Below are 26175 nucleotides of genomic sequence, written 5' to 3'. Positions count from 1 at the left end.
AAAAGGAACTCGACACAACACGACAAAAACACTTCAGAGAACTCTACAGACAGCTACACTAGACCCATCGTTGTTTTTGGGTGACGATGCCATGGTTTCGGTGAAACGCGTTTTTAAGTATTTGTCAGACGTTAAGTTTTTAAACATTTCCTATAATGCATAATCAAAACTGTCCCGATACACCAGCCATCACCATTGCTGTTAATTGATTTTACCATTTGTCTGCCTTAGAGGTTTTGATACCTACTTTTTGTGGTAATCACTTCTTTTGCGCTCTTTGCCCTAGCTGGCCTTCCGCCAAAGTAATCTCATAGAATAGATGCACTATGCCGCTTTCGTTTCTTTCAAACGTTGGCGATGCGGAGAACATTCATAACCTCAAATACTACGAAACCCACCTAAAGAGTCAGTTTTCCATTAACAGGATTCTGGGCAGACCCCATAAAAGATGGCCCAAGCATTTTTCGGCAAGTTGACTTTTTGTGTGTGAAGCATTATGGGCTACCTCATCCTTTGTTATTAACTTTTTCCTTAGGTATTGCTCCAACAATCACCATTGCATATATTTCCAGATGTATTTCTGCGTATTCCGCGCATTACTGCTCTGTCGCACTGAACTCCGAAGATGTGCCATACCTGCAGTGTATCCATCGTGGATATAACCCCCGCTCCTCCTGCGTACTTCTAATTGTTACCCCCTCGACAATCCTAATATTGCTCATGTGATTGGCGGAAGCTCATTTCAGAGTCGTTTCAATGATTTTTAAAGACGAAAGTGTTTTATTCCGGGATACACAAATATTTCACTGACGCCATATCCGTTACGGAAATGACGCCAGTACAACGATGCAAGCGGCCTGTAAAGGGTGACCCTGCACACAGGGTCTTCTTGCGGGAAAGCAACCATTAATATTGAAGAGTACGTTATACTTAGGGTTGTTCGTTTTCTGGTTTTATATTTTAACAGGGAAGTGTTTTATGCCGGGATACACCAAGATTTTACTGACATTCGGCACGGAAATGTCGCTAGTACACCTTTGCACAATCGTCCCGCCAGCAGGACGTCGCTCCCAAAGCACACCCACAAGACAGCCGCCGACCCGGAAATCATGCTCACCTGCAGATTTCGCTGCACATTTCACTTTCGTGTTTTACCGATTCCAATGACAGAGGAATCAACTTTTGTTGTACACTTGCCATTTTGACGCATTTCCCGAGCAGCAGTTGCGTCACTTACCGCTGTGTAGGAGACAAAGAAGAACTGGTTGACGTTCATGTTGAAGGTCTTAACGAAGCTGTTGCTGTCAATGTGCTTGCTCCGCACGAAGCTCTTGTACACCTGTCGCAGATGAAACAAATTAACGAACGTCCAACGCAATCTGCAAACAGGGCTAGCAGGCAATAACGATTACCTTGAAGCTCGAGGAGAGAGCAGCCACGTCGCCTATGACCGAGATGACGTCCTGTGTCAGTGAAACGGAAACGACAGCAGCGCGTTAGATGCCGAAATCTACGCGATCACCATAGACATATGATTTAATCGTCTGATCGCCCGCCAGGGAGAACGCGCAATCCGTAAGGAGGAGCCCATCATCTACACCAAGATTTTACTGACATTCGGCACGGAAATGTCGCAAGTACACCTTTGCACAATCGTCCCGCCAGCAGGACGTAATACAATGCCATTTTTAAACGAGCCAATAAATCCCCCTAATTATGCAGTCAATTGGAAACCGCAAGATGACGACAGCCAGCCACTAGAAGACTATACCACGCTTGTTACGAGTACTCTGACCTTCTTTACCCTTTGCGACACGCATTCGGATGTAGCTTTCAGAAAAAGTTGCAATTGCCTGTGTATGGTTTTGATAACCAAAATTTCACTTGAAGAACATAAACAACTCGATATCAAATAGTTAATAAATTAGGTCGTGTCCTAAACTTAAACACGCTATCGTTAACGTGACCATCGTTTCCTAACCACTGCTGCAATAGAAAACGTATACACATTGTGATCTGTAGCCCTTAGATATTAAGGTAACAGCTTTAGTTTTGCTTTAATAAATGTTTTAATTAGATAGAAAAGAAAACCAAGAACACCAAATACCAAGAATACCGAGAGCGCCGAGCATTTGGCGTGTCGAGTAGGTGTTCTTGAACCCCACTTGAACCGCTCAGCCAGCATTCGCATGTCCCGCTCTGCGGTGGGAAATACGAATGATGGCTGAGCGGTTAAAGTGGGGATGACCGCGATTGTAAAAATGCTCTTTTAAAAGTTGCTTGTACAATGGTACACGCCGTGTCGCTAAGGGGTAATGGCTTGCTTAGTATTTGTAACACCTAAAGCGACGATAGCCTTTAAACCCAAGTTGAACTTGAGGTTAATTTGAAGCGGTGCACAGAGAAGCAGTTTTAAATGTAGTGTACCGAGATTAAGGCGCACTGAAATGGCAGAATGTACCCTTCGCTATTACACGATTAGAACAGAGACCACAGAGATTAGACGGCAGGCAGCTCGGTTAACGGACTGTTGTGGAAAAGTGTACCCTTCTAGATGCGTCCTTGCTCGCGGTGTCGGCAAGTTGCCCGACGAAACACTGCCGGATTCCTTCGAAGTGTTTCCTAGTACTGACGCTCCACATCGGTTTGGAATAGACGTCGCCCTTTTGGTCCGCGTCACCTGTTGGAGGCAGATAGCGGCACTGCATAACGATTCCACTCCTAGCCCTTTAAGCCATAGGACTTTCATTTCAACCGAAAATTGTTTTCCCGTGTGATTTTTAAAGTTTAGCACTCCATCAGCTTGCAGAAGAAAATTGAGCTAACAATGCTGGTATTTAATAATTTACAGTCATGTCAATTAGGTAATTACTCCTCCTCCTTCTCATACTCATCATCAACATCATCATCGTCATCACCAGCCTGTTCAGGTTGTCGCGAAGGCGACAGAGAGACGAGCTAGGGCCCCGTTTTATTCCACGCTCGTGGCGTTCGTGGCTGCTTGCGCACCGGCGCCACGTAGCCCGCACTCATTGGTTGTCACTCCGTCCCAGCGCCATCGCCGCTGGGGCGCCGCCACAAGGTCGATTTCAGGACGAAGACCTCTCCCATTGACCTCTAACCATTCCTGTCTTGCGCTACTCGAGTCCACAGTTTACCCCCGAAGTTCCGTATTTCATCCCTCCGTCAATGAGGTCATTAGCCAATTAATTTTTTTCTTTCAAGGAGAAAAAAACAGTTTTTCCTTGTTTACTTAAAAGCAGCGATATTCTCAAAACCCTCTGCCTTTCAAGTTATTCTCCCTTCAGTATTTCTCTCCGTGTATTTCGACAATTTTTCCCTCCACCCCGTTGTCATGCGTTGTCCCCACTGTGGCTTCCTCTTCAAAGCGTCCACTTCTGGGAGAACGCAAAAATCGGAGTGTATCGCAAGAGGCATCCTTGAAGAATTCTTCCACAAATAACTAGCAGTTTCGGTTTTGTTCTCGGTGCTCTTGCAGATATTTTGTGCGGCGTGTTGTCAATAGACGAAAACTGTCTACGTTGACTGGTTTGAATCTTCGAAAGCAGTTTTTCACTTGGCATGAAAAACAAAAACAACAAACAAACAACTTGATATGGCGCGCCTGCTGTTTTTCTTTCGTCTTGGTGCGTAATTCAGGAAGATATACCTGACTTCAAAACGTGCCAAGGCTGCAGCCTTACCTTCTCGGAGCAACGTAGTCACCAAGCAGTGGGACATCTTGGGCAGCGTGTGCGGCATGTGCATCATCCTGCGACGAGGAAATGCAGACAATTGAACACCAATTTTGCTTATGCACGGGCGCGGTATCACTCACAGGAAGTTGTCGCTGGTCGGGAACGAAACATTCCAGAAGGTGATCGGAGCATCTGCATACAAAGGAGAGCGGAACATCGCACCCGCGTCCTCAAACCGGCGACGGCGTACACTTACAGATGTTGCCGCCTCGAGGGTCGAAGGAGCACTCGCGGTCGAGGATGCTGCCCAGCCACCTGTACGTCAGAAAACACGGTATAGTGCTGTGAGTAGGCGGCGAATGCACGCACTGGATTTAAGAGACGGTTGAGCAGCCCCGGTGCGCGTTCACAAGATCTCACATTCCTTATGTGCCCGCTTCTCAACCGGTCGCCGCCTGCCGTGAGTGGTGGCATCATCATCATCATCATCATCACCATCATTGCTGAGATTGCTGGGTGGCACAGTGGGTGATCCCGTTACGCGTTAACGAAGAACTGTATGCCGATGGTGAAACTCGGAAGCAAGCAAACATTTCGCGCAATGTGGGCGTCATGACGCGCGCGCCCTCCTGGCGCACAGAAAACAACATGCGACGAGTCTGGATTCGTGCGTACAGTAGAACCCCGCTCTTACGTTTCTCAGTGCTACGTTTTTCACGGCTGCTACATTGTTTTTGTCTAGTCCCGGCGCAGCTCACACTGAGTGCCTTGTATTAAAATCGTCACTGCAACGTCGTGGCTCGGAGTACGTTCCCGGGTCATTCTTCGCAATCTGACACTCCCAACCCGCCCGGGAAACATCCGCGGACCGCCATTTTGACGCTTGACCAGCCTTGACCAGGCTTGGCTACGGAACTGAGTGCATATAGCCGCACGCGGGTGCGATTCGTCACCACTGGATGACCCTATGTTAGTCTATGAAGTCACCATCATCACTGCGCTTACAACGAAAGTTTTACTTCGGAATACCGGAAGTGCGTGTTTGCCACAAAGCGCTGGCGCCAAAATAGCACGCGCTCTCGTCGCCATCGTGCGCTTCAAGCTTTGAGAACACCGATGAACTTGCTACTACGAACTCCGTCGTGCCTAGATGGCGGCGCGAAAACGGCAGGTACTTTCCCTCCAGGAAAAGCTTGACGTACTAAACGCAGTAGACAAGCAGGCAGCGCGGAAGAGAGCCGACATCGTTAGGGACCTTGCATTGTCACGCGTGGTGTTTTCCAGCGAGCGTAAACATTGGCAATCCTACATTCTCCAGTTTTTTTTAAGATTCGAAAGCCAGAGTTGCAGAAATGCTTTGTCGCAAGTTAAAGCTACACCGTTTTCGTTCATTTTTTAGGGTTTCCTACCTGCTGCGCTTTCCTGCTTGTTACGTTTTGTTTTCATGGTCCGCTGAAAAACGTATGAACGGGGTTCCACTGCATTAGGGAACGTTGAGATACTGCCAGGCAAGACGATTCACGAGTGTTTTGCGGAAGCATGAAGGAAGAGGATTACCTCTTTTCCGCCACGAACTGTCAGATACGCGGCTTCCGTGAAGATCCCCAGTGTTTTTCATGCACTGTCGGAGAGAAAATGGTCCAACCTTACCTCTCTTCCATGTGGGCTGTCTCCCTCTTCAGGCTGTTCTCGAAGAGCGCCCTGCGAATGGCGGCGTATGACCGAAGACCCTCGTTCTCAATTACCATTGGAACCTGAGAGAGAGAGAGGGAGAAAACGCCAGCATTTAGGCACCGTTGAGGAACCAGCTATACGTGAAATCGACCCGCCGACCAAATGCTTCAACCATCCAGTTTTTAGCTCGACGTCTACGTAGGTGCTGTGGCGAAGGTCGGACATGTCGCTTGACTCTTAGGATTCAAATGCGAAGACATAAATGCCACGATTCATTTATACTGGCCTTTGCAGAACGCAGATACAGTTCAACCTCGTTTTAACGAACACTGATATAACGAATCATTGGCTACAGAGAAATAAATAGGAAGTTTGGTTGGTCACGTATCATTTTGATGTCATTTATTCTTTTAGAACAAAAGTGAAACTGAGAGCCGCGCGCACTATTGGATAGAATGAATAAATGTTTGACCAGTAGGCTTAACAGCTACTAGGAAAAACTCCCCTCGTCCTAAACTGCAGAAGTAGAAAAGGCCGCTTTGTTCGTGGACACTCTGGAACACTTCGTCCTGCTCAGTGCTCTGAATAGCCACCAGACAAAGATCACATCCTTTCTCGAAAAAAATGTAACGCGGGCCCGTTTGTCAAATGAACTGTGTTCTGTTGTAATTTGCCGTTTCATGTTCTGGTTGATTGATTGATTGTAGGGTTTAACGCGCCGACGCAACGCAGGCGACGAGGTGCGCCATAGTGGAGGACTGCGGATTAATTTTGACCACCTGGGGATCTTTAACGTGACCCGAAATGTCGAAATGCCGAAATGCCAAGGCATTGAAAGTGCGTGAGCAGTCCACTGCGCATCACGGCTTTGAGCCAAACACGGACTTACGTCTTCGTGCTGGACGAAGACCTTGAACTGCTCCGAAATCCAGGCCGGCAGGAAGGCCTTCAGACGACTGCTCAAGATCTGCAAGGGGGAAGGACGGAAGAGGTCTAATTAGTGTCGCATTATGGTGGCGATGGGAGGAGTCTGTTGATTTTACCTAACCGGCCGAACCGCTTCGGCTCACTGACTAGCCAGAGTCACTGTAGTTATAATTAATGACCCTGGTTAGTCAGTGAGCGGAAGCGGTTTGTCCGGTTGGGTAAAATCAAGGCAGACTGATCCGTTTGCTGTTGCGAAACGACACCAGCGAGGATTGCCATTTTAGATGGGAGCAGTCTGTCTTGATTTTTACCCAAGCGGCCAAACCGCTTCCACTCACTGACTAGCCAGGGTCATTATTAATAATTACAGTGACTCTGGCTAGTCAGTGCGCGGAAGCGGTTCGGCCGTTGGGTAAAATCAACTATGACTGCTCCCATCGCCGCCATCATGCGACACTAATTAGACCGTTGCAAGAAGAAGCAGGGCTCCCGTTTCTCGTCACGCAAGTTTCTTCGTCGTCGTACCTTTTTGTTGACCCTGGCCTTGGTCGCATCATCCATCCAGCTCATTCCCTTCATGACGGACGACACTGCCGCCCGCGTAGCACCGGTCACATTGGCTTTCTAAAAGAAAAAAAGAACAAGAACCGGAGTTTGACAGCTTATAGTTCCATCCCCAGTTCGATTCCCGACGCACAACCGATACTCGTCAGGAGCCCCCCCGACCTTCGCATAGTATGACTAAGGGTGCGTTTCTGTTTCCCGTTTAGACCAAAGTTTATAGTATCTATAAACGTCGATTTAGAAAGCTTCGTTGCCGCCTTCGCGGACAGTCCGTTCGAATTCGAACGAAGCACTCAACGATGACTGCTTCGAGGAGACGGCATCACAGCCAGCAACGATGCAGGCTACCTTTTTGTCTAAACTAACAAGTTACACCTGCGCCACCTTTATGCCTATTAATGTTGCATCAAAAGCACTTGTTATTTTAGTTACATATTTAGTATAATTTACTAGCGGTGAAGATAATTTGGTTTAATTTCGAATTCCGTAATGTTTGTAATAACAATGATAATACAGTCGAACACGGATATATCGAACTCCAAGGGGATCGCGAATTAGTTCGATATATGAAAAATTCGATATAAAAAATATGGGCTCTGAGACCTCACCTATGGCGGACGAGCATTTACCGATCGTCGCATTCAAGAATGACAACTAATTCCGCACTCACGACGCAACAGGACGCTTTATTTCCGTGAAAAAAAAAATCACTGATCTTGGCCTGCTCCTTCGCCCTGGAAATGAAATTAAAGACGCTGGTCTCGATCTTCTCGAGGCTGCGCAATTATAAAATTCCAGCAGTACGCTGCGCCTTCGCACACCATGCACAACACGCACGCAAAAGAAGAACAACGCGCACGTACCACAATAACTTTGAAGGTAACAATTCCAAGGCTCTCTGAACGGACTCTAACAAAGCGCTCGCGATGGTCATCTCCGAGAGAAACAGTGACCTCCGAAAGGTGCGGGACAACTCGCCAAACAGCAGCAACAGCAGCAAAATGCAAAAGGAGGAGGATTCCGCCACCGCCTTCGTTCCCTCTTCCCTTTCCCGAGACGACACAACACAAGGTGGTGTTGGACGACATCGGGGGAAGACAGACCCAGAGAGAGAGAAAAAAAAACTCTTTTTCGGCAAGCCGAGGAATGTACGCAGCCACAAAAAAACAAAACAAAAAAAAGACATGCGCAGTCGGGGCATCCCTGCCTCACACTGTAACATTTTCCGAGCGCTCGGGCTTGTGTGCCTAGAGAGATTTAGCATACCGGGCTCCGTCCGCTAACGCTACGGCGGGCGGTAGCGGGGCACGGCTGGGCAAGCGCAAATTCGTTCCGGTAGTAGGGATTAGTTACGCGAGCCAGTCTTCGCCATGCCCGCGCATTCCTCCACTTCCTCCTCAACCTCAATCGGGGGTGCAGCGACCGCCGAAGAGCACCTTCCAGCTCGCGCGGCGTTCGATATACCCAATGTCGGGAAAAATACGGTTCGATATAAACGTACGAATTCCTATACTTTTACGCAGAATTTTCAAGGGGATAATTTATGAGTTCGATATAGGCAATAATTCGATATACCCGTGTTCGATATATCCGTGTTCGACTGTATTTACGAAACGTGCGCCTTGTGTTTGGTACGAGGTTGTCTGCGTTGGTGTGGCGTTCGGGAACGCTGCGCTGTTCCAATAGACCCTATGCAAAATGCGCCCCGCCATCTCACGTCGACTCCGGTAACTAGGTCCGCCATTTTGGTACGGTCGTTTGAAACCGAAACCAATTAGCAAAACATAGAAGGCGGGCATTGACCGCTCTTGGTGATGGACTACAATGCCGGAGCATTGCTTCGTGCCGCAGAGCACGCAATGCAGAATTACCGGTTCAAATGGAGAAAAGTTATGTGAAGTTCCACGCTTTTGAACGAACTTTGTGACGCGAACTGTGCCGGCGCGAGCAACCTTTGTGACACGCTGGGCGCGGTGCGCATGGAGCGAATATTTGTCGTTGGTTCGCTAAGCGCGGGGTTCCGTAGTCGCTGTCCGTATGAAAAATACAGCTGCGTTGGAGTTCTCTTGTCCAGCCTTTGTATTCTAAATGAAGCCTGAGCGTGCGCCGCCTATTCACGCGACTGACAGCGGCGCTCGACCGGGAAAACAGTACCCCACGTTGCCAAAATTAGGCTGTTTCTTTACTCGTCCCTGTGGCTCTGCGCCCGCTTCATTTCATTGTTAAATGGTACCGCTTAGCCCCTACACGAGCCTTTATCTTACCTAGGGCTGTAAACAAACTTTTCTTGCCGCACTACGCCGTCGAAAATTTCCTCTGTGGCGGGCGCGCACGGTATGGGAGTGTGTTGTTGGTTTCTTTACGTTGCATTTAGCCGCGTGTCGTTGCAGAAGTGGCGAACGTTGTTTTATGATGATCTAACGGTGGAAAATTCGAGCTTTTGCACTTGGTTCCCGATTTTCCGGGCTGAAAGGTTTGTTGTTACGTCAAGTTAACTTGGTGCCCATTGTCATTCCAGCAACGATGTATTTACTGTCGAATATTTTGTGACTAAAATACACACTCACTCTTCTAGTTTGTCACACGCTGCATGCATGCCTCCGACGTAATGATAGTGGCCATTGATGTAGGTAGCTGAGACAATTTTCAAGTTTTATTCAAAAAGAAAACGGCCACAGTTGCATCAGGCTGCCGCGCATCAGCTTGAGAGCTTTTGCGTCTTTTGTATCCACAGTGAAAATCCCAGTAAATTAAACTACTTCGCTGATTTATAGCGCGTGCAGTATAGCAAACTGTGGATATAAATGGAACAAAATGAAGCATTCGCGCACCCCTGCATGTCGCGGTCGACGCGACGTTGCCCAGCCTCTGTGTGCTCTTGAATGCTTGCTGGTAGCTCATAGGTGACCCTTCAGGTGCCATGCCAGTCCTTGTTTCTGTCACTGGCGGGGGGGGGGGGGGGGAGGAGGAGCGGGAGGCCAGCACAACTGGGGCAAAAAACTAATTCCCAAGGCTACCAAGTTTTCTCCCAAGCGCCTGCACGGCACTTTGTTGCTGCTCGCATTGCTCCTGTACTCGACGTGCATCGAACAGACGCATTGGCGAGGGAAGGGAGGGGCCATTTTATCGCGGTCTTCTCCAGTCAATGTTTTGGACACTCGCTGGCTTGATGCCCTGCTGTCTCGGACGTCCCCACTGTTGTGGCAGCTCAGTGCACGCAAGCTTTGGTGGCGCCTCTTAAAACCTTCGGCTTGCAAGAGGGCGAGTAGGTGCACAGCAGCCAGGATGTGACTCCATGCTCCACTGCAACCCGCCGGGCACTCGCACGATGCCTCCCCAATCGCCCCACTGTCCGTCTCAAAGGTGAGGCACACAACTTAGGGCCGGCCACTTTTCTTCTGGGAGCGAAAGCAGCTGCTGAGCACATGGATGAGGCCCAATCTGCAAGAACAGAGAGAGTATCAGTAAATAACACTCAGTGAAGAACAGGACTAGTCCGCTACAGTTTATGGTAAAGGGACAGAGCAGAAAGAAGTGGCCGCAAGGAACAGACTCAAAATGACCAGATTTCCTTAACACTGTTGCAAGGGCAATAATCTACACCTCAAACAGCAATTATGTCAAAATTGTTTGTCAAGTTCGAGCGTGCAAGTATCTCTGCATGCTTTGTTAATGCATTTTTCAAGAGAAGGAAGTTTAACATTTAAAAACCTCAGCGTGGGTAATGATACCAGTACCCGCATAATCGTCTTCGTCATAACTTAAGCAAGCAATAATATGAGTATCTGGAACTCACTTCCAGAACCTTTCGAGATAAACAGGTAAACATTCGGGCTATACCGATGACCCATCGAATTAAAAAAAATCTTCTAGTTCAGTGAGTTCGAGCTAACGAGGTTTTACTGTATTATCTATTCGTGCACACCAAAAACATGCGCTTTAGAAATAAACACAACCACCCCACCGCCAAAAAAGAAGAAAGACACACAAACAGATTTTTGCGCAGAACATGCGCAATAAATAATGAAAACACAAAAAAAGAAAATTCAAGGCGTATGTGCACTTTTGTAGTTGACTTCGCCGCAAAGCACGATTGCTTTGCGGCAAACGCGCGGGCGGACGACCGTCACGGAAAACGGCCGCAACCTTTCCGTAAACATCTTCGTCAAAAATCATCCCGTAAATTCCATGTACAGCATTTGAAAATACCTAATCCACCCACTAGCGGTATGGTCTGGCGATTGTCGCTTTCCTCTTTCAGAGTTACTGCAACAGGGTCGCCGCTGCGCATTTGCATGGTAAACAACTGTGAACAAAGTGCCATACAAATGCTCATACCGGTTAACTCGCGTCAAGTAAAAAACAAAGAAGGATTTACTTACTGCGAGTCGCACGTGTTTGTCCGCACCGATGAAGGCGAGCAATGCGCCTCGGTGGCTAGGCGGCATGCCCTGCTCCGCTGCCGCTCGGATGGGTCTTTGGCGCGGCACCCCGAGTGGTGTGAGTCTTCGGACACAGTCGGCAGCGCAGACAAGTCCTTCGTCCACAATCCGCGGTCGGGAGCCGGAAAACGCCGTCCAGTTTGAGCCATACCGCGTTACCGTCACCTGCTCTTCCACAGTAAACAATACGAGACTTCCCGATCGGCGCCCGTACCAATATGGCCGACGGTCTCGTTTACATCAGTGTTGCTAGATCACCAAGCAATTTCGCATAGGGTCTATTCTTATTCATTTAGACATCTAGTTAGACTGCTTCGTAATCTGTCTACCAAGCTGTCCGCAATCAAGGCCAAGTATGGCTGAGTATGGCTATGGCTAAGTATGGCTTAGAACATGCCATGAACCCGTCTTTCGAGCCATGTGTTTTACACCCTACGGATATGCCATGGCATGGCAATTAGAGACCCGTTAAAACCCCAGCGAAAACAACGTATCGCAGTTTTTCGCTGTGGTGGTGTGCTTTCTGCACGTGTTGGTAGCCCTGCCCAAGGGTGTTTAAAGGCCTTTGATGACGACAGCCTCCGTGATATTAATGCAAAATAAGAGCTGCCAAGTGGGCGAGCACGTTCTGGCCGAACCAAGAACTGAACCCATGGATTCCATTGTATTTTGTCGTTCCGCAACGCTGCCCTGGAACATGGGAGAACCAGAAAAACTGGCAGGTATTCCCAAGCGGGAACCGTCGGTTGAAATCGTGAGCCGCTCAGCTTTACACTAATTCCCTAAAGTCGGCTTCACTGCTGTATTTAAATGCATTGCTGCGAAAACAACTTTTTTTTCAGAGGCAATATAAGCAACCCAATAATAAACTGCGAAGACCCGAGAGCCAAAAGAAGCTTGGGTTATCACAGGCGCAAAAACATTTATTTAAATTCTCCTTTGATTGGCCACGAAGATAAAACACAACTTTGTTTAATTTTCAATTCAAAGGACTAGCATTTGGTATCTTGCTCAGCTCCATTGCAGCCTTAAGCAGTTTTTTTTACAAAAAAATAAATTTTGAAATTTCGCGCCACAGTGACGTAATATGTGCAGGAGTGACGTATTATGGGCAAGGACTTAACCCCTTTTTATGGGTGTGTTAACTGCACGTTAGCATTCGAGTGATACGATCAAACGAAACTAGAGGCCCGAGTACGGGTGGCGTCATAAGTAAAGTGGTTTCTCTCTCTCTGGAACAAGGGTCAGTAAAGAGAAATAAGGCAAAATTTAAAAGTCGGACTACTGATTTGATGATTGATTGATTGATTGATTGATTGATTGATTGATTGATTGATTGATTGATTGATTGATTGATTGATTGATTGATTGATTGATTGATTGATTGATTGATTGATTGATTGATTGATTGATTGATTGATTGATTGATTGATTGATTGATTGATTGATTGATTGATTGATTGATTGATTGATTGATTGATTGATTGTAGGGTTTAACGCGCCGACGCAACGCAGGCGATGAGGCGCGCCGTAGTGGAGGGCTCCGGATTAATTTTGACCTCCTGGGGATCTTTAACGTGCGCCGAAATCAAAGTCGCACTACTAAACGCCATGAAACGTCAAAATTACTAAAGCACACACAGCCTCTTTGTCAGCCGGAAGCACGTGACCAAAACTGAAAACCAGTCAGACAAGGCACCGGTGATTTAAAAGTTCACGGCAAATTCACGGAGTCGAAATTACGGCCGCAAACTTGCATTTTGTATTTATGGTCCTTTTAGTCCCCCATGTATCCCTACGGAGCGGTATACACCGAGCCCCGGTAAAATAAGCTTCACTACTGTAAGAAACAAAAAAAGAACATTACCGAGAGTTCATTTTTCAGGCTCAGTGTTAGAGGTGTGATATCAAAATATGACTTTAGGGCCTTGAATAAATGCCTTCATAAATTCCAATAAAGCGTTACACGTTGAGCCTTTTAAAGTCGGGTTCATTATTATGCACAAGGGCATTGCGGGAAGACATTCTTTTAGGTGCAGTATAAGAGATCCGACATGAGCCGATAAAAGCCTTTTGTAAATAGCGTTTTATGTGGCGAAACTGCGACACATCAAACATTACAGACGGGTGTCCTCATGGGATCACGTAGAAATGAAGTGTAGTAATACGGTTCCTCGTCGAGCGATGTGTCGGTGTGGTGTCCCAGCTCAATTGCCTGAATAGCCTACGTGAAGAAATGAAGATTGTGAAATTAAAAAGGACGGATTGAGCAGTCCACAAGACAAGGCTATAATCCGAGCTTTTCAAACGGAAACACACCGGTCATATATAGAAAAAAAAATGCCGGGCCATTGCACTACCGTGAAACCTGGGGAGGGGCGAAGCATGCAGTGTATATGTGTATTCTTGGCGCCTTGGCGTTTTTCCGAACGGAGATGAAGCCTTTGGGTGGAAGAGGTATACAGCTTTGCTGTAAAAGCCTCATGTATTTGAAGCACGAAGTGTTCTAGCGCGAGGCGTAAACGTGTGTCCCGGTGTGTTTTTTGTGCGTGTAAGGAAGCGTTCCATTGCGTAGCGTAAACGAATGTGCCGGTGTTTTTTTTTTTAGTACGCGTTACGGTCTAGCGCGAGGCGTAAACGAGTGTCCGGATGTTTTAGTACCGTGACTACATGAGACGACGGTTATGACAACGACTTGAGACGCCAACATTCCGAGCCCCTAAGGGTTAAAAAGACGCCTAAAAAACAAGAACGGTCGTATCGCATCGGTTAGCTCGCATCGATAAGGCGCATATACGTTGTGTGCGTGAACTCGAACTAAACGTGGTAGTTGAGTTTAGAGGTTGCCGTATGTATTTCGTCAACTAGCCGCCGTTCTCTACTAGTCGACAGGGCCAATGCGAATGGCTATAAACTTGAAACAAGAGGGAAGATAGATGTAGACAAACAAAAACAGACCTTGAAGTTCTGGATACCCGGTTTGAAGGCGTTGAAGCCGGCGTAGAGGGACATAACGGGCAGCGATTCGACAACCACGCCGAGGCAAATCTGCTTCCTCAGGGCCGGGGACTTTCCCAGGGCGCTCAGGGCCTGAACCTTGGCCGGCAAGAAGGGCGAGGCGGCCACCAGGGCCCGGAAGCCGAGGTAGTTCAGCACGATGTGCCTGTACAGTAAGAGGAATTTTATTTATTTATTTATTATTTATTTATTTATTTATTTATTTATTTATTTATCTGTTTGTTGTTTATTTATTCATCTGTTTATTTGTTTGTTTGTTTACCTTGAGGGCCTCGAAGGCATTACATAAGGGTGGTTTTATACTTTATCCACGAACATGTATTTCTGTATATTTCCGCATACATGTACTCCTTTCTGGTAAAATAAACTTGAACTTGAACTTAATCAATGACAACAGGGATTTTTTATCAGGACATGCGCAGGATACACAGTCGGGCAAGCAACATATGCAGGAAACAACAGAGCAAGGTTTTGACAAGCGAGCACATTGAAAGAGCAGCACATCACGTTACACAGGAGAAAAAAATGGCAATGGCTAAGACTGGTGATCACACTGTGGAACGCAAATAATGCAGTCTGGGAAGCTGATTGCTGTGCATGAGTTACAATGCTAGCAGGGAGAGAATTCCACTCGTTTATTGGCAAAACAAGGCGGGAGTATTGGTGTTTCTTTGTGCGAGAAAATAAAGGTTCTATCTTGAGATCATGGTCGACGCGTGGGGAAATGCACGAAGCAGGGTGAATGAACCCACGGCGGAACGGCGTGTCACTGGGATATAATTTGTCAAATGATCCACCCACTCACACTAATCGCCGCTAACCTCGTTCGGTATTTTTTAGTTGCTTATTGAACTCATATCCGCCGCCGTGGCTCAGTGGCTATGGTGTTATGCTGCTGAGCCCAAGGACGCGAATTCGATCCCGGCCGCGGTGGCTTTGCCGATGGAGGGGAAAAGCGGAAACGCCCGTGTGTCGAGATTTCGGCGCACGTTAGAGATCCCCAAGTGCTAATATAACGCGCGCCCCCCCTACGACGGCGCGCCTAATAGCCCAGCCTAAACCCCATAACCTCAAATAAATGACGAGGCTTGTTCGAACGAATCCGTGCTCAAAAATCAACTATAAATTGATCATGGGCTTTAACGCGCCGACGCGACGCAGTTGAGGCGCGCCGTAGTGGAGGGCTCCGGGTTAATTTTGACCACCTGGGTATCTTCAACGTGCGCCGAAATCTCGAACACACGGGGGTTTTTGCTTTCCACCTCCATCAGAAAAGCGGTCGCGGCGGCCGGTAATCTAACCCGCGTCCTTTTGCATCAACTATAAACAGAATCCTTCGAATGACGTGGGCATTTGAGAGAAGGCCAATCCATTCAAGCAATCATACCGGGAACATTGGCTATCAATCTGACACAGTCTAGGTAAGCAGCGTGCGAGATGCAGTCTACCGCTTACAGGAGATTGCCATACGAAGCCACATACCGGCAAAAACCAGCAGCAGCTATGATGATTGTAGGGTTTTAACGCGCCGACGCAACGCAGGCGATGAGGCGCGCCGTAGTGGAGGGCTCCGGATTAATTTTGACCACCTGGGGATCTTTAACGTGCGCCGAAATCTCGTACACACGGGCGTTTTTGCTTTTCGCCTCCATCAGAAAAGCAGCAGAAGCTAACGAAAGAGGATAGGGTTGGTGCTCCCGGAGAGGTGTCGCCACAAAAAGGCCAACATAAGGAAAAGTTTCTCCCAACAAAGAGTTTTCAATGGAAGATCCGTTTTATGACACCTGCTAGTACACTGCACCTCTGCGGCTCCTTCGGAATAAAAAAAGTAAACTTTCCACGTCCAACAGGCACAGAAAAGAAGAGGTCCGTCCAATCAGAGATACAGTTGAACCTCGTTATAACGAACACTGATATACCGAATTATCGGCTATAGCGAAATAAATACCAACTCTAATTGGTCACGCTTTATTTCAATGGCCGTTATTCTTTTATAACGAGACTGAATCCGTGAGAACCGCGCGCGATATCGGATATAACTAAGACATTTTTGACCGGGTGTATGAGAAGCTGCTTAAAAAAAAAAACCCGGCGTCTGAAACTGCAGAAGTATAAAGGCCCTTTTGTTGGTGGACACTGCGGAAAACTTGATCCTGCTCAGTGCTGTGAGTAGCCACCAGAGCAAGATCCTATTCATCAAATAAATAAGGATGTAGGCCTCTATGGGCGAGGAACTTTGTTCTGTTGTAATTTCACGTACTCATGTTCCGGTTCAGTGAGGTTGAAATGCAACAAGGAGAAAAGTAAAGGTTGCCTTAGTGGATTCTAAGCCTAAAAAAGGCATTTTTGTATCCCGTATTTTTGGGCGAGCCAGGTTTTCGATGTGTTAAAGCCGATTTTTACCTCTACTGTTACAACGAATGTCGGATATAATGAACTAATTTCCTGTCACAATACTACTCCTTTATGACGAGGTTGGACTGTGCCAAAATACTCCGCACGCAAATGGTGCTGTAACGCACGTGTATATTCCTGTGGCCGTAAAAATTGAAAGAGTGTGCGGTATGCTTACGGGGCAGTCTCTTTGGCCAAGCTCAGCAGCTTGGTCACGTACTCAGGGTCCTTGACCAGGAACTCCGTATTACTCGTCAGCCTGGTGATGTTCTCCAGAACGATTCTCAGGAACTGCGCGAACATGAAGGCGCACAAAAATGAGCTCTTTCGGCGGGAAAGTCGGAGCGGGTTGGCGAGGAGCGGCCCCTAGCGTCACGTACAGCGTGCCATTTCAGAAGCCATAGCTCGTAGCCCTTCATTGCAAACGACTACCATGCAAGTTGGCTTTCCTGCAAGAAAAGCGTCCCCCCCCCCTCCCCCTCTCTGTTGCAGCTTCTGTTGCAGCGAGCAACACCTATAAGTTTTTAAGTCAAGCTAAACAATTATTTGACGGGTTTTGCAAAACTTTATATCAGGAACTAGACAAAGAAGACTATTATGGTTGATAGACAAGGATTAATTTAACAAACAAAGCTTCTAAAACCAACTTGTAAGCAGCAGCCGCCAGGGGCCCTGCTTACAACAGCAGTTTCTCAGCAAAAATTTTCGTCGCAAAAGGGACCCCTCTAATCGGCCCCAAATGACACACCTTTCTCTTCCAGTACACTGTAACCGCGAGCAGATATGTCACGTGGGTGCTCTGTGCAGCGAAGCGTTTGGAAATACGCAGCCGAGCTAAAGCTGAACGTTGCTGCGTCCTGTGGCATCGCCTATGAGGGCACGCGACCGCAGCGCCAGATTTCCCCCTAGTGACGTCAGTACCAAGCACAGTGCAATATTGTTGCACCGTGGTACGAAGCTCCCTTTTGGCTTACTCGTGCCCGTCATTACGTTAACGGGCGGGACTTGCCTCGGCCAGTTCCGGATGCGCGGCGGCTAGCTTCTGGATGGCGAACTTTGGCCTAGGGGCGACGATGTTGGACAGGTGGCTTTCGAAGGAAGAAACCTCGACGGCCAGCACGGGCGCCACGGCGCCCTCGCGGAACGGAGACACGGCATGCATTACGGCGCTGTAGTACCATTTGAGCGAGCGGTTGCCCAAGTTGTACGGCAGCAGCAGCTCCGGAAGGCCAACCTGCGACACGACGAGTTAGGCAGTAGGGTTAGACATGGTCGAGCCGTCATCTTTGCACTACCTAGCACATGCCAGCTACAATACGGAAGAAAAAAAATGACCCCGTATCTGCTCCTTTCGTTGCAATGTCGATGAAAGACGATAGTCTTTCGTCGACACTTCCCAAGTAAATGCCTCCCTTCGCTTTCCAGCTTCCCGCTCAAGCTGTTCCTCTTCCGTCATGCTCCTGCCAAGGTAAACACGCTAGAGGTGTGCTCAAGGCGATTTAAATTTACCGCGTTCCACTGCTCCAGGCCGGGTTCCTCGATGCCAGCGCTTGCGTGCGGCGGAGACGCGCGTGAATCGAGGCGCCCTACTTAAATAGATCCACGTCGCCCTTGACTTGTGTTCCAAGCGGAACGTGAAACTTAACTAGCAGAATCATTCGTAACTGTTCCAGTTTGATTTCTTAAAACTCCGCCAGTATCTGTAGTGGCGCGCGCGACAGAAGAAGTCTGAGTGATCTTTTTTTTCTGCAGTGCATGTAGTATTTCATTTGCTATCGCAAAAATCAGGCATCCACAAATTTGTTGGAAAGGAACACTGCAAATATCACTTATGTATTGATTTTATGCCTCACATTATGGTAATGATAGGTACTTGTTCAACAATGTTGCAAGTGTTAACATTGCCACCCGACTTAGATGGTTAGATTTGGCTGTGGGTATATAAACTATTGAGCAACTTCTGTTTCACTTTGACCGGATGGCTGAATAGAATTAGACACAGACAGACAGACAGACAGACAGACAGACAGACAGACAGACAGACAGACAGACAGACAGACAGGCAGGCAGACAGACATATAGGCAAACCAAAACTTTCGCGTTTAAGTAACCCAAGAAAGACTATGTTCTTTAAAAATGGCTCAGGTTTAACACCTGTAAACCTATTTACCATCAGCAAAAGCTGAAGCGCATGCGCAGACGGCCCCGGCGGCGCTCCATCTATGGAGAAACTGCGCAACCAAGCGCCGGCAAAGCTGCCGTTAAACCTTCGCCAAGCAGCGGTGAGGCTCCAGGGGAACGCAGCTGCGACGCCTCTTCGCTGCGGATCACGTGGCATGACGTCACACAAGCCACACTAGCGCTCCGGCTGCTCAAGTTCATTGCGACGCGATGAATGACCTTGCGAGACACAGCTTGAAAATCGCCCACTGCGTAGGGTGAATTTCCGCCCTGAGGGAAGCGGCCGATGCCCGATGTTTCTCTCTCGGAGTACACACAACTTTTTTACACCCTTGAGTAGTATAGGTGGAATAAGTGCGTTTGGAAGTCATAACGCCCTTTTCCTTAGGTTCCAATACCGTAATTTGTAGCTTTGTGTTGCAAAAAGGGTGTTTACCGACTTCAACACCCTTTTTTTCTATAGGGTGTTGAAAGGGTGTGAAATGGGCGTTCAATTGCAAAGGATACAGCGAAGACGGGGGTCGGCCTACCTTCTTGCAGTTTTGTTGTTTAACTAGGTTTTGCTAGGCTTTGCTACGTTTTGTTAGATTTTGCGCTGTTCTTGTTAGGCTAGGCCAGAGTCCTTCAATGCTTTTCTGGTCACGAAACTTCTCCGTAACGCTATGGGAGAGCTTCATATGGGGACCAACGCTCCCGCAAGGTGGCGCTACGAGTCTGGTGAAGGCGGCTTGGACGGTGGCGGACGCGTATTTGCCGCGCGTTGGAGCGCGAGATTGCTAGTGTTTGTTGTGTGATATAGCTTTCTAAACTCATCACGATGGGCAAACTATGTGAACCACCATGCCTCTGATGTGCTGTGTACCTGGTTGCCGCTCTGGCTATCGGAATACAACGGAAAAGGCTTCGTTGTTCTGCCTCCCAAGCGACCGCGAACAACGCGACAGGTGGAAGCGAGCCATTCCACAACAGGAGACGGACGCTTTCAGCTTCGAGTGGAAGGCCGTTCGTGTGTTCGGTAAATATTTCGACCCCACGGACATTATTCGAGCCGATGAGTTCAAAATAAGTGGACAACCTGTGCTTCTGCAGCGAGAAAGCTCAAGGTCCGCGTTGCCCCGGATATTTGAAAACCTGGCGGCGTATCTTACGAAGTCCAAGCCACGATCGCGCTCACAACGAGAAAATCCGTCTGCTAAACGTCGTCGCGTTTCGTCGCCGCGTTTCGTCGCCGCACAAAGATCGGACTGCAGCTACTGTGATTTTGGTTATCCAACCAGATATTTTGAATTTGGAAAGCGGAGCATGGCTATCTTTGCCTGCATATATTTTTTTTACTTGCCCGCCGCGCTTGCCCAGGGACTAAGGCGTTGTGCTTATCATGATAAGCCCAAGGACGCGGGTTCCCAGCCGCTTTCCTTATGGAGGTGAAAAAAGAAAGCGCTTGTGTGTTCGAGATTTCGGCGCAAGTTAAAGATACCTGAGTGGTTAAAATTAATCTGGAGCACTACACTACGGCGCGCGCCCCATTGCCTGTGTAGCGTCGGCACGTTAAACATCATAATCAATCAATGTTTTTTAACTTGCCGTTTGGGTGGGAGGGGTGTGACAGGCACTGAGCGGGCGAGTTTTCATCTGTTGACACCCTATGCCTATGAGAACAGCCGAGAAAGTAGCTCAAAACTGTAGCATTTACTCCTACCCTGGCCCCTCCTCGCGCCCATTATTCTGCTTCCATTTCGTGAGCGTTTTTTTCCCTGCTGTCCACGCTAACTTTCCGAATCTCGATTATAGTTTTACATTATTAGCGCGCTATAAAATTGCATAAACACAGCGCTAACCCAACGTGCTGTACGTTTGCACACCTATTTGCTCAGCGCAGCATGTCGCGCCCAGGGGTAAATACAGATTTAATTCTGGCGCTAGTTCACTCAAATCATGCAGGCGGCTGCAAAGGTCATGCAGGCGGCTGCAAAGGCTAGTCAAAAATTGAAAACGCCAGATGACCGCCTTTTCGAAGCGAGAATGTAGCGGTGCTTGCCGGAATGAACGAACACTGCAACATATGTGCCTCAGTAACACCTGTGATCTTGCCTCAGTTTCACAGCTGAGCTACGGGACAACAAATGACTCAAAAACAACTGACTGACTCAAAAGCTGACTCAAAAACTTCGCTCGCATTTTTACTGGTGGAAATGAAGAGCAGATGAAAGTAGGCGCGTGCCGGCGGAGAAACAGCCGGCCAGGAAGCGTCGTCGACCGCCGGCGAAGCCTTCACGTTAACAGGGGCGATCCTAGCGGCAGCTTTTGTCCCTGAATGAAGCTTCGGCCGGAGTTTCGTGACCAGAAAAGCATTGAAGGACTCTGGCTAGGCTAAGGGATGACGGGTGATGCCAAGTTTAGCCGGATTTTATAAGGCTGTTCCGGTCGGTCCCAGACACTGATATCGGATCCAAGGGGGAAACAAGCTAGGTCGACCCTCAGCTCCGCTGTCTCGCCAGCCTTGCAGTACTGGTGCAAGCTGCGCCAATTATGTTGCGTTTTTGTAGCTTAAAAAGACTATATCACCTTTAAAGTGGTATAGTAACAGGTGCGCATAGGCATATGCCCCTTGTGCTCACACTCGTGCAGTCACAGAAGTGGGCTTCGCCTTTATAATACCGAGCTGCGGTGGTGTACCCTTTACAGGCAGCGCAGTGCTTGTTTTATTTTTTTGGTGGTCGCAACCGGACCAAACTCAGCCTGAAGCAGCTCCGCCGTTAATAAATGATCCCAATTCATAATATTTTAAACACTGAGGTACCAGACTACTCCACTCGCAGAAAATGTTCACGTTCACCCCTGTAAAAGGGAACGCCTCCGATTTCGGAGATTCTTTTACACCTCTCTTCTTGCGTTCCAACGCCATAATTTGTAGCTTTAGACCCATTCGGCAGAAGGTGTGTTAAAATAATAAACACCCTTCTTGAAAAGAGTTGAAAGGGTGTGAAATGGGTGTTTGATATTCAATAAAATTCAATAAGTTATTGAACGTAATAACTACGGCCCTTTTTGCACTCAACCTCACGATTAAGAAGTTTTTGTAAATCCGCATGTTGACTTGTATATGCTGACATTAAAAGGCATAATTCTAAAATTAGGGCTAGAATATTTGATCTTTGTGACAAGCACACCGACCCTATCAGAGGGCTTTCCTCTGCTGGCTATAAAAGAAAGAAAAGGAGATGTTTTTTTTAATGTAATTAAGTATATACTCGCTCTTCCCATGTATCCCGTTGGTTGCCTTCCTCAATTTATTTGCGGTCAGTGTGCCTTGTGCGTGTTGAATGCGTCGGTATGTCGTGCTGTGTGCTAAAGTGTTTTTAAAATCAAAACAACTTGTGTGTGCCATTGGACAAGATTTTTACACACGGTTCGGCTGATAAGTGGTGGTAACAAAGTTTAATTTGTGCTATTTAAATGACGTCATTTTTTTACTTCGATTCATAACGATTGGTAACTGCGTTTCTAAGCCATTGTTTGTTCACTTGTGCGCGATGGACACAGCCGCAGGCTGTCGGTAAATAATAGGACGAGGGGGGTTGCGGAGGGAGTTTGTCTACGTTTCACCCTGCACGAAACTAGTCGGTATGCGAGCAAAAATGCGCACAGGGTGTTTAAGCATCTTACAAAGGATATTTGAAACGTTGAAGCTGTGACGAGCCTATTACGTGTTTAATGTAGGACGTGTCCTTGTTATGGGAGCTGGGAGTATAGAAGTCCCTTCCTCCCGTCAATAATGTCATCAATACTCGCGCTGCTGCGGAAACAGTCAACTCACGGAGCATACGACACCTAAGAGGGCGATGAACGGTCCCCTTCCTGCCAGAAATAGTGCCACCTCGAAGAACGCGAGGTGAGCTTAGTTGCAGAAGCAGACGTACATGATCATAGGGATCCTATGCGACCGTGAAGCGCCGCAAAAATGACGGAAGTACAGGCGCTTGATTCTAGTTCGACGAACCCTTTCTCGTGTTAACTTTACATGCCCTTATATGTGACGTAAATACCTTTAGCTCGATTTAAAAACACAGGTGGCGCTGGCTGCAACAGGAATTCTCTGGCGAACGCCTTCACTCCATTTAATTTTTTCATCGCAAAAGGGACCCGCGCTTTCCATTGGTTTTTCCCCGCACCACACACCATACCACACCAAGCTCACAGATACTGTATTTTCGCGCGTATAACTGGCCCAGCAAATGATCCGCACCCCAGCTTTCAGCCCACCGGAAAAGAAAAATCCTTGCGTATGGGCTGCCCAAAAGCTACTGCTCAAGCAACACATAACATGCTACGTAGACAGAAAAAGCGTATATCTAACAAGTAGAGTACACTGACTGCAAGGCGAAAGTCACAATTCACTCAGTGTGACTGCTCTCGCTAGAGCTATCACTTGAGTCGCAGTCCTCACTGTTGCGCAGATGGTCATCTTCACGGCACAACGCAATTGCCGTGAAGCTGCACTAAAGAAAAAAATCCCGCCATCTCCAGAAAATGAATGATGAGAGAGGAGAAGCTAAAATGCTTATCGGTAAATTCGTGAAACATTCGCCCACACATTATATAAAGACTCGACACGTCAAGCTTTCCACCGCTCTGTTGACAAGCCCGTCGACGACGTCGATGTTTGTGGTGATTATGTAGGGCTTGTTTGGGACGATGAGAATCTCCATTGGTAAGTTTGCGAATTCGGTGTGTGACATTTTAGCCACCTTGGCCGTCGCCTTCTGCAGAGCGTCTTGTGTCGCGTACCCCGGTACGTGTCTTCAGCTCGCAGGCGACGAACGACAACCTCTTCTTCCTCTCCTCCTTGTTGGGTAGCAACGAACGCGTTGAAGGTTTTGACCTCTTCGGCCAATCTTTGGTTGGCCAATCCCTAGGGGGATCCTGCCACAATCATTATCATTCCGTTGTGTATGGCAGCAGCGATTGACGGGACAGGGCTTGAGCAAGAGTCTTGAGACCGCAGGCGACGAACGACAACGTCTTCTTCCTCTCCTCCTTGTTAGGTAGCAACGAAAGCGTTGAATGTTATGACCTCTTCGGCCAATCTTTGGTTGGCCAATCCCAAGGGGGATCCTGCCACAATCATCATCAATGTGCCGAATGTGCCGTGTACGGCCGGGACCGGGCCCGAGCACGAGAAGCTTCGCCCCTAAAAAACCCAGTGTATTACCCGCATTCCTACTTTGCCACTGAAATTTTCGCAGTTTTGGTGCGGGTTATACGCGCAAAAATACGGTATGTTCGAGCCTGTCTTAATCTGTTATTCCAGCACTGGAGGGTGCCAGCGTGCGTACCGAAATTATATTGGTGTCGGGACTGTGCGGGTGCTTCTCCACGCCGACGGAGAGCAGTGCGGGCAGGTTGAACCGGCGCAGGAGTCGAGCCGCGGCGCGCCAAATGAGCGGCTGTTGCATGGGGTCGGTGAACGGCCAGCCAGCGAGGTCCGTCGTCTCCTGGAGCTCGTTCAAGGGGTCCCAGCCCCGCTCGCTCACGGCCTCTGCGCGGAGGCAGAAGAGGGAAAATCAATAAAGCCTTCCCTCTCAATGCGAACGCTGTCGAAAGTGCAGAGCAGTGATTCGCCATAATGGGCTGTTGCGCTGTTATCCGCTCACTCTTACCACCCATCACGCTCTTCGCCGCCCCGTCTCAGTCATGTCTTGATGAATTCTACGGGGGTTTGTCCAATGCGATTCAAACTTCCCGCCTCCGCAGTGCTCGCGCGCCCCCTGCCTGAAACAGCGTCAGCGGCAGTTCTGTACTTGCTGTGCTTGCTTTTCACCCCGCACGAACCGGCGTTGCACTGCCACTTTTTTTCGCTTACTTTTGTAAAAAGCAACCCAACGGACGTTCCTAACTAGATGAACCCGGGCGCTGCCGGTTAATTACGCATATTTTGCCTCAAATGTACCTGCAATTTTCTTTGCGCTAAACAACGGGGAGATGTATGACAAGCGCCAGCAGTTCACGAGTTTCGAACGTTTATAACTAAACCGCTTTGCTTCCGAAGCCTCTGTGGGTCACCTCGACGACAGCGGCTACGACGGAACGCCGTGGGGCTCTACTTGGGTCCAGCGAGCGAGCTAGGACAAGGCGAGCCCCTAAAGTGCTCTGCACTTTAAAGAAAGAGGACCCGAGAATTGAAGGGCGCAATTTGCGCTGGACGAGGCGGCGCCTATGTTTAAACCCTACGTCCACTGTGGATCACACATACTTGACAAAATGGGGCGGCGTTTTCTGTGCTCCAAATGCTAATCGCTAATCGGTTCGTGCAATAAGAAAAAAAAAAGGAACCAACAATGGATCAGACAGCGAAGCGAACCCACGCGCCATCGTGTGCCCACCTTCGTGGGACGTGCGCCCTTGTCTACGGCCGTACGGGTGGGCGTAAATAGGGACCCTATACTTGTGAGATACCCCCGGGAGCCCTGTTTCTACTAAAATGGCTTGTAGAGCACTCTAGTTCTTCAATGAGCGAGCAGCAATGTTTGTAGCATGAGCTACACTGGCCGAGGCTGAGCAGTTTCGCGTGGTTTCTGGAGAGCAGTGCTGCGCATGCCCGAGGAGCAGTGACGTCGCACGGCGCACAGCTGGCTCGCCAGAGCCGCTGCCGCGATTGGATTGGGCTCTATCGAATTGGATTGGAAATCGTTTTAGCAGCAGTAAGCATGATAATCAAGCTAATCCAAGACAACCAGGAAACCTAAGAATCACTATCTCAACCTCAGCTCAGGCTACCTATAACTTGGCATAGCCGCCGACCTAAGCCACTGCTAATTTTTTCAACCAGCCGCGGCCTATAACCGTAGATGTTTTGTGGCAGACATGAAATTAGTGCCGAAGAAAGTGGCTAAATACCGTCACCGAGTACGTTACTCATTATTTGCCGTGGCTCAGTGGCTAAAACGTTGTGCTGGTGAGCACGAGGACGCAGGTTCGATTCCCGGCCGCGGCGGCTGCTTTTTTGATGGAGGCAAAAAGTAGAAACACCCGTTTGTACGAGATTACGGCGGACGCTAAGATCCCCAGGTGGCGAAAATTAATCCGGAGCCCTCCACTACGGCGTGCCTCAGCGCCTGCGTTGCGTCGGTGCTTTAAATCCTGGGGTCAACCCTGGCAACGATCTACCGGTCTGGCACTACAGTGCCGCTTCATACCACACGGCGTAAAAAATATCCCCAGGATTGCATCGGCTTTCCTTCTTGAGCTTTTTGGTCATTCGGATACAATTACCGCCA

At 48.3% G+C, this 26175-nt stretch overlaps 1 protein-coding gene across 1 annotated transcript in view; it reads right to left on the bottom strand.

Moving 5' to 3' along the window:
* The window catches only part of LOC144163112 (uncharacterized), a 51403-nt gene that overhangs the window by 3849 nt on the left and 21379 nt on the right, over positions 1–26175 (bottom strand). Inside the window, exons 8-20 of the mRNA XM_077693920.1 lie at positions 24235–24437; positions 17727–17951; positions 16896–17008; positions 14264–14468; positions 6825–6923; positions 6262–6339; positions 5349–5452; positions 3955–4013; positions 3839–3890; positions 3705–3772; positions 2547–2680; positions 1413–1463; positions 1238–1339 (exon numbers count right to left, since the gene is read on the bottom strand). Of these exons, the coding sequence (XP_077550046.1) occupies positions 1238–1339; positions 1413–1463; positions 2547–2680; positions 3705–3772; positions 3839–3890; positions 3955–4013; positions 5349–5452; positions 6262–6339; positions 6825–6923; positions 14264–14468; positions 16896–17008; positions 17727–17951; positions 24235–24437 (1493 nt within the window). The remainder of the gene's footprint in view (positions 1–1237; positions 1340–1412; positions 1464–2546; positions 2681–3704; positions 3773–3838; positions 3891–3954; positions 4014–5348; positions 5453–6261; positions 6340–6824; positions 6924–14263; positions 14469–16895; positions 17009–17726; positions 17952–24234; positions 24438–26175) is intronic.

The sequence above is a fragment of the Haemaphysalis longicornis genome, unplaced genomic scaffold (assembly GCF_048455015.1).
Source record: "Haemaphysalis longicornis isolate Haplotype H1 unplaced genomic scaffold, Haemaphysalis longicornis Haplotype H1 scaffold_12, whole genome shotgun sequence".
Taxonomy (NCBI): Eukaryota; Metazoa; Arthropoda; class Arachnida; order Ixodida; family Ixodidae; genus Haemaphysalis; species Haemaphysalis longicornis.
This window is presented reverse-complemented; position numbering and strand designations above follow the sequence as displayed.